This window comes from Aythya marila (assembly GCF_965140915.1).
Source record: "Aythya marila genome assembly, chromosome: 4".
Taxonomy (NCBI): domain Eukaryota; kingdom Metazoa; phylum Chordata; class Aves; order Anseriformes; family Anatidae; genus Aythya; species Aythya marila.
In genome coordinates this window covers 10858892-10871546 of record NC_139045.1, presented here as the reverse complement: position 1 = coordinate 10871546, position 12655 = coordinate 10858892, and the positions used below count along the sequence as shown (strand labels likewise).

Sequence of the window (12655 nt, the reverse complement as noted above, 5' to 3'; positions counted from 1 at the left end):
TAGTTTTAATATCTAGTTTATATTTTATTAAAAAAAAATTAAACACAGCTAATCATCCTTCTGATAAGATACATATTGAAAATGACGTCTTTTCATTACTCTGAAGTTTCCTTTATGTAAGTGAAAAGCCTAGCTATTGGCTTTATAAAGAAAAGCCAAAAAAATTTTGGCCTCCCTGAAGCAGCAGCCTTCTCACTGTCTCCTGCAGCTCAGCCACCTGGTGCAGGAGGTGATCTCTTTCACCTGGGCACACCCGTTACAGGCAGGTCTTCCACTTGTCCCTGCCCCAGGGGAAAGATCTAGGTACTTTCTACTGTCTGAAGTCTGCACTGCGGCCTCACCTCTCAGTAACTCTGTCTGGGTGGAGGCATCAGCCACTGTTGGGTTAGATTGTGCAGGCCACCCAGACAGAGCCACAGCCTTTTCCTTGAGATGAGCATCCATCATTTTGCCTTGAAGATCAGGTAGGGTGAGTGCCTTCGGCCTGTACAGACGGTCAGAGAACAGAGCCCGGTTGTGGGGTTAAAGTATACTTCACGCCTCCCACTTGGTTAATAGAATAGTCCTCACATGTAAACTGCTGCACCGTGTGCCTAGTTGCTTGTGCCCTCCTAGGAGCTACTTTTTGGGGAATGAGACGGGTGCTGTTACTTCAGGCCCCAGCCACGTTTCGTCAGCCGCTTCCCTGGGGCTTCCCCAGCTCAGGAAACCCCCCTGTATGCTGCAAACCCCTGCTCTACTGTGGAACGTGCCCACGCTGGAGCGGGCTGAGGGTCAGCAAGTATACTGTGCTTTGCTTTAATATTTTTTTACTATTATTTTTTTCTTTTAAAGTCATTTTCTAAATGCGGACTGCCATGAGGCCTCCCCTCTGTCTCCTCAAAACTGAACAACACAAGTCATCTATGATGACTTCAGCAGCTCCTCATACACCTTCCCCTCTAGAGCTTTCACTATCTTTGTTGACATTCTTTGGATGAGCTCTAATAGTTTTATATCCTTCTTATATTGTGGCAGCCAAAACTTATTCTCTGGGTAGTGTTCATTCAGTTTACTTTTGTGAATTCCTGTGTGTTCAGAAGTTGTAGAAGTTTATTCATTTGTTTCTTTCCTTAGTCATCTTGGTCAACCAACAAACATTTTTATTCAGATCCCGAAGAAAGTCTTGATTTAGCTTTAAAAAGAACTAAAAAACATACAAAAATACCATGTCTTTTGGCTGAAGTCACTATTTTTTAAGGTCTTCCTGTCTAAAACTTTCATTTGATTCCAAGGAGTATGAGGCAGAACAATTTAAAGCATAAATGTGAACTCAACATAAAAATAACAGAAATAGTGCCTCATTTTCAAGCCAATAGCAGAAGACTGCAATGTGTTGAGGGGAGAGTTCAGCTCAGTGCCCTTTGTAGTGTTGGATTTGGAAGGAACTTAGGTATTGATTTGCTTTCAGTGGAGGCAGGATCTGATTTGGATTCATCTTCTTCAATTTAGAGAAATGAGGCTTTGCCTACAGCATTATTCAGTGTGTATGAAGAACTGTATTTATGGGCATGCCGATAAAGACATTTTTATGAAAACATGGCAGTTAGCAGATATTTTTACTTCTTGGTCTAAATGGTTTTATCATGCTGCTTGGCAGAATGAAATTGAGATGTGCTTGCATTTCAATTGTGAATGAAATTATGTCTGTAGAGGGCTATAAGTCTTCTGGGTAATCTTTGACATAAATCAGTCAATATATATATTACATATTTAAGGTTATTTGCATGTAAGAGTATGAAAGGTTTTGATGATTTAATACTACAGCAAAAAATTCAATATGAATGGGACATTTTTCCCTGATGATAGTAAGAGTTGACAGGAGAATACTCAATTCCTCAACTTAATGTTTATAATTTATTCAGAACTCTTCTATACTGCTTTAAGGAAAATAAATAAATATATGTATATGCATTTATATATAAATCTCCCTTCAGTCCTTTATGAACTATATGTTAGTAGTATGGACTGAAAATCGTCCAAACCTATTTTATTTCATTTCCGATTTAGAAGCTTGTCATTCATTTTCTTTTGCATGAACTTTGGTATATCTAATGTAAATATGTAATAAGCAAAGCCAACATACTAAAACAAACAAAACAAAAAATAAAATCAACACCCTGATTATAAAAGTTGTATCAAATTCATAAATGGCATGAGGTCTTTCAGTGGGTGTGCAAGGCTGAAAGGTAATTGTGTAACACAGCATTCTTGGCAAATAAGGCTATTGTAAAAAAGAGGTAAATACATGATCTGCATTTGTTTCCACATAAGTGGATACACCAGCAGTACTGGAGGTTCAAATCTGAGGAATGAGTCTTGCAGTGTGAGCTGAAGATAAGTGAGAATAAAATGGAATAATATAGAGTAAGTAATCTCTCTTACTAGTTACTCATTCAAGATAGCTGAAGAAAGTGAAATAAGAATGTCTAACTACTAACTCTTGCCCATTACCTATTGCTTCATTCTTCATCACAGAAAAATGATAGATGGACATAAGGTGACTGTTTTGTTTGTTTGTTTGTTTTAAGGGCTTTTAATCTGACTTAGTTATGGGACCAATTACTAGAAACTGACATAGAAAATACATCTGGTTTGGTTATGAATGAATATTAAAATACGGGGAAGAGGAGACCTGATATTTTGAGATTTTAATTGTACCTTAGAAAGAGCTGTCAGTGAATGAATTAGAATGATCTGGTTTGTGTGGTTAACTCCATTTCAAAAATTTCAACAAGGCCCTTCATCAAGGTTTTGTTTGTTTGTTTGTTTGTTGTTTTTTTTTTTGTTTGTTTTTTTGTTTTTTGAAGAAATAAGAGGATGAGGTGGAAAGTCTTCTCTTGGATTAATGGGAAATTAGGTGTAAAGTACCAAAGGTGTGAATAAATAGGTACTTATTAAAGGAAGAATTACACTTCAAGAAGGATCAAGAATAATCAGAATTAAAATGGAGTATGAAGTATTACAGAAAGATTTCATCACACCAAACGATTCAAAGATGAAAAGCAATTGAAATTGAATGTCAGTAGACACAAATGAATATGCATGTGGAAGAAAAATTCTGGACATGGACATACTAGAACAAGTTCAGAGGAGGGCCATGATCAGATGGCTAGAGCACGTCTCCTATGAAGACAGGCTGAAGGAGCTGTAGTTGTTCAGGCTGGAGAAAAGAAGGCTCTGAGGATACCTAATGGTGGTCTTCTCGTACCTAAATGGGGCCTACAGGAAAGCTGGAGAGGGGCTCTTTGTTAGGGAATGTAGTGATAGGGCAAGGAATAATGGTTTAAAACTAAAAGGGAGGAAGATTTAGATTAGATATAAGGAATATATATATATATATATATATATATATATATATATATATTTTTTTTTACTGTGAGGGTGGTAAGGCACTGGAACAGGTTGCCCAGAGAAGCTGTGGATGCCCCATCCCTGGAGGTGTTCAAAACCAGGTTAGAGGTCACTTGTAGTGACCTAGTCTAGTGGTAGGTGTCCCTGCTCATGGCAGAGGAGTTGGAAATTGATAATCTTTAAGGACCCTTCCAATCCAAACCATTCTATGATTAATAGTACAGGCAGGGCTCTTGGTGAATTAAGTACATGGACAAAGCTCCCAAATGCTGTTTATTGTTAAGTTTGTGACTTTGATTCTAGGTTTGTGAAGGGGTACACAACTGATTTTTTTCCCCTTTCTACAGAAAATATAGAAGACAGGGATTTTCTATATATCTGATCCCTTAAGAGTTACTCAAAACAATTATTTGGAAAGGAATATGAAACAAAATAGAAAATGCAATTGTGTGAATGGATGTGTTTACCCCCTGCTTGAGTGCTTCAGATGACCCAGGTCTAGTGAATAATACAGTATAACTAGAAAAGGTGGATCACAGTTTTTGATCAGGGATACAGGGTGGCTATTATAAGAAGTGAGGTTATATAGACAGCAATTCCTGAGCTTGAAACAGATGACAAAAGTTGTGCAGTTAACATGTAGTCATATAAAACCAAGGGAGACATGGGGAACATGAATAAGAAATACTCATTTTCTTATGACGGAAACAATGACATTGTTCAGCAGCAGCTTTGAAACCAAAGGAAAACTTGGGGTTTGGGTTTTCTTATTATGGTTTGTCTGTTTTCGTGAATGTATGATTTATTTAGAGTGTATTACCAAAAGAGGTATGGTACTGTGAAGAAGCATGCTAGCTCAGGAAGAGCCAGAAGGAGAGAGTAAATGGAATGGTTATATCAGGAAAAATACATTATATGCAGTTACACATTTCTACTCCTGGCTGCTGTTCATGATTTCTGGTGGTTGGATGTATCTTGAGCTTGACCTGGTATGATCATTCAGTTTTATGTTTTGCAGTTTATTAATCAAATTGCATTCCTTTAAACTCCATGCTGTTTATTTTCACTGCTGCAGAGAGTAAAATTCAGCTGAAGCAAAAATAGCATTAATTTGCTCAATCTGTAATTCACAGTTCACCGACAATTGGATCACTGTGAAGAAAACATTGTTTATTTAGCTCCATATTCATAAATATCTGAGTCTAAAGTAGCATTGCCTGCATAGTCTATTCGATTGTTACCTTCATAGTAAAATACCAATTCAATTCTAGTATTCAAATTAATGTATATATCCTAAATTCTTCCAGTAAAATATTTGATCGCATATTCTTTGTAACTGTACTTAAGTAGAATATAATAGAGAATCACAGAATGCTTTATGACTGTTAATAACCCTTATTTATCATTTTTGGGTGCACCTCAGACTCCATTTGATTTCATGATCAGTAAATGAAATGTAGAGCTGCTTATATAGAAGAGTCATTTGAATGCTGTTGTTGCATTAAAAGATGATGTACAAAACAACATTTGTTTCTGATACGACCACATCATCCAAATGTTTTCATTCCAAAACTTCTGAAATGATTTTTTATTATTTTTTTTTTTTTTTTCCCATCCTGGACAAGGAAAGATACACCATAGTGAGACTGCTGGTATCGAGCCAGGGTGGCCTCAGGGGATCACTTCAAGTTGTTGTGTTCTGCTTTAACGGGAATTCCTGAGGTGTGGACTTGCCTTTAGCCTTTCGCTGTGCCTGAGCAACAGCTGGTACAGCCATGTGAAGGGAGAAACAGGCGAGTAAGTATGGCCATGGCCTGCTATGAGTTGTCAGGACTCCTGCCAAGACTAACTGCCCTGGCACTGAGTGCCAAAATAAAAAACAAGCCAAAGAAGCACATTCAATGTGCTTTGCATATGTGAAGAATTGCAGCCAGACAATTCATTCCTCTCTTAGAGGGACTGAAAGGAATTGATATGACAGATATAAATGGATACAATGCATAGAGCTAGAGTGAATTAGAAAGGAAAAAATAAAATAACACTTGAAAATGAACTGTATATGTACATAGATATCATGATATAAATACACTCTGGTGTAAATATATGTAGGGGCCATCTCAAAGGTGGACCTTTTGAAATGTCTTCAACAAATAATACAGTCTCAGGTTCTCTGCTTCATGACACTTAAATAATCTTAAAAAAAAAAAAAAGCAATAAACAACAACAACAACAAAAAACAATAAACAATTGCAACCAATAAAACAATTACCTGAGGGGATGGGACAGGACTTTTTTGAAACCACAAACTGCAATATCCAGAACTCTACTTACTAGACTAATCCCAAAAAAACATTTTATTTTTTCTTGTTAATAAAACAACATCTTGACATGCTACATGTTAAAACAAGTAGGATCTCAGTTTCTAAATACAACATGGTACTTTTCTACAAATTTCAGGTAAGATCTTCAAAAGTAATTGCTGCTTTTCAGATGCAAAGTGGTATAAAGTGGACCATAAGACATCCCTAACCCTGTACATAATCTAGACTCCTATACTGCTGTCATAAAAATCCTCTTAATGTTAAAGTAACCAGTGTTTTCTCTGAATGGTCTTGATAGTTATTCAGAAACACTGAATTTGCTGTATGAGTCTGCTGCATAACTTAGAAGAAGCTTCAGTTGTCACGGCCTTTATGTAGCTTTCTGGACCTGGCACTCAGTTCTAAATTTCTTAGTTTGGATTTTTCCACTTAGGAAGATATTTTTTTTAAGAAACTACAAGCTAAGTAGTTGTTAATTTTTTGTATGACCCTAAGTTGGTTAAGTTTCTACTTAGCTGAAATCTAGCACATTTATCAAATGATTTTTATAATATTCTAATTTTATGGAGCTATTTTGGCAGCATATTCATTTTATATCGAAGTCAGATTGCATTACATTTATCTTCCATAATACTTGTTTAGTTCTGTTTATAGCACTTTGTGATTTCCACAAGTACAATATGCCCATTGGCTCCTAAGAATGAAGAGGTATAAAGTTTTCAAAATGGAAATTATTTTGCTTTCTGGCACTTATGTATAACCTACTGCAGCTGTCTTCACACGTGCAGTACAGTTTGTCATCCTGTGACCTGATCTGATGAGAAACAAGTTTGCTATTATGTTTAGCAGTTTTCCAGATGGACAGAATTAAACTAAAATAGGAGAATGCTAGCACTGAGACATACCAATTGCTGTCATAAAGTAAGACTGAAAATAAGTGAAAGGCTGATAATCTGAAGAGGTAAAAAGATGGTGATTTGAAGAGCATCCTGACCATAATCACATACAATTACAACAGTAGATCCATACTGAATATAAACTAAATCCTGGATTTTTTATTTTTTTTAACAGTATCAGAGAATGTAATCAAAAAATACGACTGATGCTCTTCTGAGAAGATTTTGCTTTTGTGTGTGTGTGTGTGTGTGTGTGAAGTATACTTGGAAGCCAGTTCTGTAAGAGCTGAGAAGCTGAGAGCTGAAATTTAGACTAAAAACTTTTTTTTTTTCTTTGATTACCTTAATTTAACAAAAGAAAATAGTTTGAAGACAAAGCACTTCATTTACAGAGCATGCTGTGTCCCCTACAGTCTAACAGTACTTTTTCAGAACCAGCTGTTAATTGACTTCGCTTTTTATCACGTATTTGCAGTTTTGGAAAAGTCTCTGTTATGAACATGCTTACTATATGGGAGAGCAGATATCTTATCCTTTTTTTTTTTTTCTTTTTTTTTCTTTTTTTTTTTTCTCAAAATAGTATAAAGAAAATTTATAAAAGTAAAGAGAATAAGATTATAGTATGTAATACTGTTTTTAATATGTAGTACATAATTTATTAAACTCAATAAAATATCCTCAAAAGCCTAAAATGTAGTGAGACGGTTTATGAACACATGCATGGAATATATGATGAAATGATTTGAAATGGTAACTAATATTTTCGTGTCATCCACATTCTCATTGGTCTGGAATTCTTGATAAAATATACAGTTCTAAAATCTTTTTGCAGAAAGGTAAGAAACTACAGTGTCCAGGGATGTTGATATAGTAAATGCTAAGAAATGGTAACTGTTACTTAGCAGAATTTTAAATGTTTGATCTCTTAATTGATTCTGGTTGGCACTTGAACTAAGGTATACTTATATGTAAATTTGTTATTCTCTTAGGCTCTATAAATACTATAAGGGATGCTATGAGGTGAGAAATATTTTGCATACATTATCATAATTAGCATTATAATAACCAGCATTATAGGCAAGATTATTTTTCTAAACATAGGAATACATGGACATCTTTATTCAGACATCTTGTATGTCTGAATAAAGTCTGAATGATATAGTCCTACAGTACTCATTTTTATATATATTTTATATATACATATATTTTAATACTCTACTGTATTGGGGGAGATATTTCTTTTGACTCCATAACTACGGCATAGACTGATGATGCAGTGGTTGCACTCTCTGCTAACAACAGATGATCCTTTCCAAGTCCATTCCTCTGTAATGTCTGCTTTTGTGACAGTTCTTTAGAAGGGTACTCTGGTTCTTAGGTAGTTTAATTTTTACAATAAATTCCTATTGGAGTGTGTCTTTTATTCCTCATTCACTTTGAGAAGCTTTCCTCAACAAATGTGTTGGCCTTTCCTTGACTGCCTTGTGATGTACTACAGTTTCACAGTGGATAATGAAATATTACCAGAGAGTAAAGGTAATCTGTTTCCAAATTCACACAATTTGATATGCATTGCTGCTTGCCCTCTAGACTAATAAATAATGCAGCATTCTACCAGCTTTTCATGCCGCCAAATGTTGCAAATATATGTTATTTTGTTGGTATCCTCCATACAATCCTTCATTGAAATATTTTATGGTCCTTATACAGAATGTGATTGTGGAGCCTTCTCTTCTTTTCTAGCTCTCAGAAGTTGCTTTCTGGAAGAACTGTAGTCTTGGCAACAGATAGTTGGTTCCATTGCGTTTTGTTCTTCTGTTACTAATACATTCAGACAGATATATGGGATACTGAAATTACCCAAGCCTTTCTGCAATCTGCTCTACTTTTTTTCTCTTTTATTCCTGGATGATACTGTGTTTCTTGTATTCCTGTTGTCAGTTGGTATTATAGTAGGAATGTCTTCAAAATATAATAGATACATAGAAGCACCAAGCAGCATTTTTCTTCTCTTTTGTCTTACATTTTGAGAACGAATGATGCATACAAAAATACTGTGCAGCCAAATAGGATTACAAAATCCTGATTCTACACTCTGTTCAATAAGAAAGAGCTCTTAGCTTCTTGCAAACCCTGTGTGGTGTGGATTGTTTATTAGTACTTATTTTACTAAACAGTGACATAAAAATCTGGGAATTGCTAGCGCTTGCCTTTTATTAGCCAGTTCTGGGTAACTTGCATACATATGCAAATTGATGTACAGCAAATTGCAAGGAATTCTTTTCTGAGATGCTTGGGTGGCAGATGAAATATCTGTTTTGTTGACAATGATTCTGCAGTTAAGATGTTTGTGGTCAGGAATCTGGGTACAAGGCAGGGTTAAGTGGTGTTTTTTAAATCAATATATATTTGCCCTTCAGTTGTCAAGAAGCAATATATGTTAGAATTTCCCAACCTCACTTGACACAGGGATCACCAGCCAGACATGCCATGCCACATATATATAAAAATATATATACCTGTATATATTTTTCCCCATTAAGCCTGCTCTTTATTGAGAACTACTGAGACAACTCTTTTGTTACCATTTTTATGTTGTGTGCTCTTGACAATGTTATGCATTTAAACTGGAGTACTCTTAAACTAAGGACAGAACTGTGGTGTGTGTGTGTATATATATATTTATGTATATATACATACATGTATGTTTGTATATATATACACACGCATATGTTAGTTCCCAGAAGTTTTCTTTGGCTTATGGCTTGCTTTTGTTTTGTTTTGATTTGGCAAAAATAATAGAAACCAGCAAATTTCATAAATGTTTTAAATAAGTCTTTGAACTAGAAAGGTATAAGGATGCAGTTCTCCATTTATAGTTGTAAGACCAATTATTATGATATATATGTATTTTTTTGGACTGGTTAGTTTGTTGGGTTTTTAGTCTTCAACACTTCAGAAATTTAATTTGGGTTTCTCCTCTTGGGTGTTTACTAGAACAACACACAAAAATGTGATAGACATTTCTTCTCCAAAGGTGTTTAGATTTGCATGAATTCTCAAAATTGCCTGGAGATTTTTTGCAAGCTGCAAAAACTGCAGACTGCAATGGAATTGTTTGCAGACTGCCTCATGGATCTGGATTTGGCTACAGTTTAGCTACTAGGTTCATTTTCATGCACATCAAATTGAGGTGTTGTCAGTGGTTATATCACTAAGTACTAAGTGGAAAATGGTTTTTTTTCTCTGCTCATCTAATATCAGAATTGCTGTTGTTTTGAATGATGTGGGGGAAAAAAAGAGGTATGCATGAGAAGGGAGCTTTACTTTTCCTGTGCATGTCTTCTTTAATTTCTTTTTTGCCCTCTTCAAGATCATAAACTCCACAATAATGCTTCAGAAATGATACTTCTCTAATGTTTTTTTGTATGAGAAAAATTATGACATTTTGTAGATATTCCTTAACTGAAAGGGAATGACCTGATGGGATCTTCAATAAAAAGGGCTTCGAATAATCAGAAAATAATGAAATGGACTTCTGTGCAGGGAACTATTCACATTTTTGTGTAATGTCTTTGGATGCATTAATTTGTTTATGCTACAACTTTAGAATGTGTTATTGAAAATACAACAGATGACAAAGGAGAATTGAGTTTCATTACTTGAATGTAATCATCTCACACTATGTGAATCATCTCAGCCTTTTCTTGTCAAGACCAAGTAAAAGCATTAAACCTATTATAACATCTCTTTTAATATTTTTTGTAGGATGGAATTAAAGATGAATGTTCGGTGCTGAAGTTGCAGCTGAAGGAGAGAGACGAACTCATAGCCCAACTTCGTGAAGAGTTGGTAAGTGGGAGAACTATTATTATTATTTTATTTTTTTAAGTTCATTTGTCTGATAATGTTATTCAAGACCAGAAACAAAAGAAATACAATTTCACACCAGCTGCAAAATAACTAGCTTAAGGCTATGTTAACTATTCAGATTAACACTGTGAGAGCACTGACTGAATGGTTTTAGGGACTTGACAGCCTCTGAATTGGCTACTATCTAGATGCACCGCTAGTAGAAGTTTCTTTTAAAAGATTATATTGACAGTTGTCTTACAGTATCATAGTATTAAAGTTGTCTTAGAGTATTAGTGGCAGAGAAGTAGCACAGTACTGTATGCATATGCCAGAAATCTTGAAGGGTCTAGCACATTTCCTGGTAAATTATGAATACTAACGGAATAATGAGCTGTTTCATGTCTACAAGACTGTCCGGTAGATTTTTTTTTTCCAGCTTAAGTAGATGTATTTTTAATTTAAATAAAATAATGAATTCTTATGCTTGCTGATCTTATACGAGCTACCAAGTACTAACACTTTAAGTACTAACACTTCGAGTACTAACACTTTAAGATGAGGCAGAATAGCCTTAAGTGGCTGAGTGAGGTAAAACAGAAGCTGCCCCTATGGCCCTCTGCTACCAAAACCTTGCCACGTAAACCCACTACACAATGTCAGGCTCAAACAAGAGGTCAGAAATTCTAGCCCTGTGACTGTGGCAAAGTTGCACTGCATCTTTTAAATACTAACAAAAAGTAATATGTTTTTACATCAGCACAAACAACTAAGTTTAGCATTGAGTAATATAATGCTGCTAAAGAATGAAAGATTCCTTTGTTATAGTAACATCTGCAAAATAAATACAGGTCATCAATACTCTTTGTTTCATATTTGGCTACATTAAAAAATGATGTATTATGCAATTATTATCTAAAATTAAATGACAAAATGAGACATTGGAAACATCAAGCTTCTGCACAGTCTTGGAGCATTAATTTTATATCAGCCTAGCTCAAAACATATGCTATTAACTGGTCAACAACTTTGTCAGTTTTAAATTATCCCATGTTGATACAGTGAGCTGTAGTTACCTGTTGCTGTATCTGTTGTCAAAGTTCACCTGTGTATATTGCCAGTTGTGGAAAAAAGGTCCATAGGGATTTCAGTTCTTCTGAAGGCATAAGAGACAGAAAAGTTTGTCTGCCTAGGGTCATGAAATAAGGATTTCCTTGAGTAAAAGTGATTATGATGTATTTAATCTATGTTTAACAGACTTCAGTTTTGACACTTTAGGGTTTAAAAAATAAAACAAAAAAATGGAGAGTACAAGTGAGAGTCTTGAGACCACATTTAGTGATTTGAAATGTAATTTTGAAAGGATTCAACATATCTCATTTACTGCTATTAAATAAAGCATGATTGGGAGATAAAGCTACATTTAAGGTTTATACTCTACTTTAAGATGAAATAAAATAAAACAGTGTAAGAGATGTCCAGAGAATTGGAGGGAGAAAGGAATTTTTTTGTGTCAGATGCATAATCATGGAGTCAGCATCTTGGCTTTGGCCGTCTGTGTATTTATTTATTTATTTTCAATTTCTCCTGCAATCCTATGTATCTGCAAAAGGTTGGGGGTTTTATTTGTGAAGGCGTGTGGGTTTTTTTGTCCCCTCTTACCAGTTGTAAGAGCTGCCAGAATTTTCTAGAGCAGCTAGAATTTAAATGACAGACTAGTATAAAAGCTCACTAAAAACACACTTAGAACTTGTGCCAAAACTTAACATTTTTGGCAATCTTCTGGATCAAAGTGACTATTGCTTTGTCAGCATCTGTGGAATCGCTACACTAAAGTCTACTTACTTGTTGAAGGACTTCAGCAATCAAACAGGGGAGGCACCCAGTCAGCTTAGGCTTCTTTAATGTTAAGCGGTTCCGGAGCAGCTCTTTCCAACATAGTTTTGATTTTAAGCATCCAAAAAGTCTCACTGTCCAAAAAGTCTGTACTTATAGTTATCGCCAAGTGTGTCCCTGATCATAGAATCATAAAGGTTGGAAAAGACCTTCAAGATCATCTGGTCCAACCATCACACTACTACCTGCTAAACCATTTCCTAAGCAAGCCTGTATGAGGCTAAGAATGCATCTTGAAGTCCTCTGAAAAGCAGCAGAGGACTTCAGTTTGCTTTGGGGCTTTTTGTGGGGCTGGGT

At 35.3% G+C, this 12655-nt stretch overlaps 1 protein-coding gene across 2 annotated transcripts in view; it reads left to right on the top strand.

Annotated features, from left to right (window-relative positions):
* The window catches only part of CCSER1 (coiled-coil serine rich protein 1), a gene marked incomplete at its 3' end in the record, with an annotated part of 642080 nt that overhangs the window by 366036 nt on the left and 263389 nt on the right, over positions 1–12655 (top strand). For both annotated transcript variants that reach the window (XM_082760286.1, XM_082760287.1), the window contains exon 8: positions 10379–10462. In XM_082760286.1, the coding sequence (XP_082616412.1) occupies positions 10379–10462 (84 nt within the window). The remainder of the gene's footprint in view (positions 1–10378; positions 10463–12655) is intronic.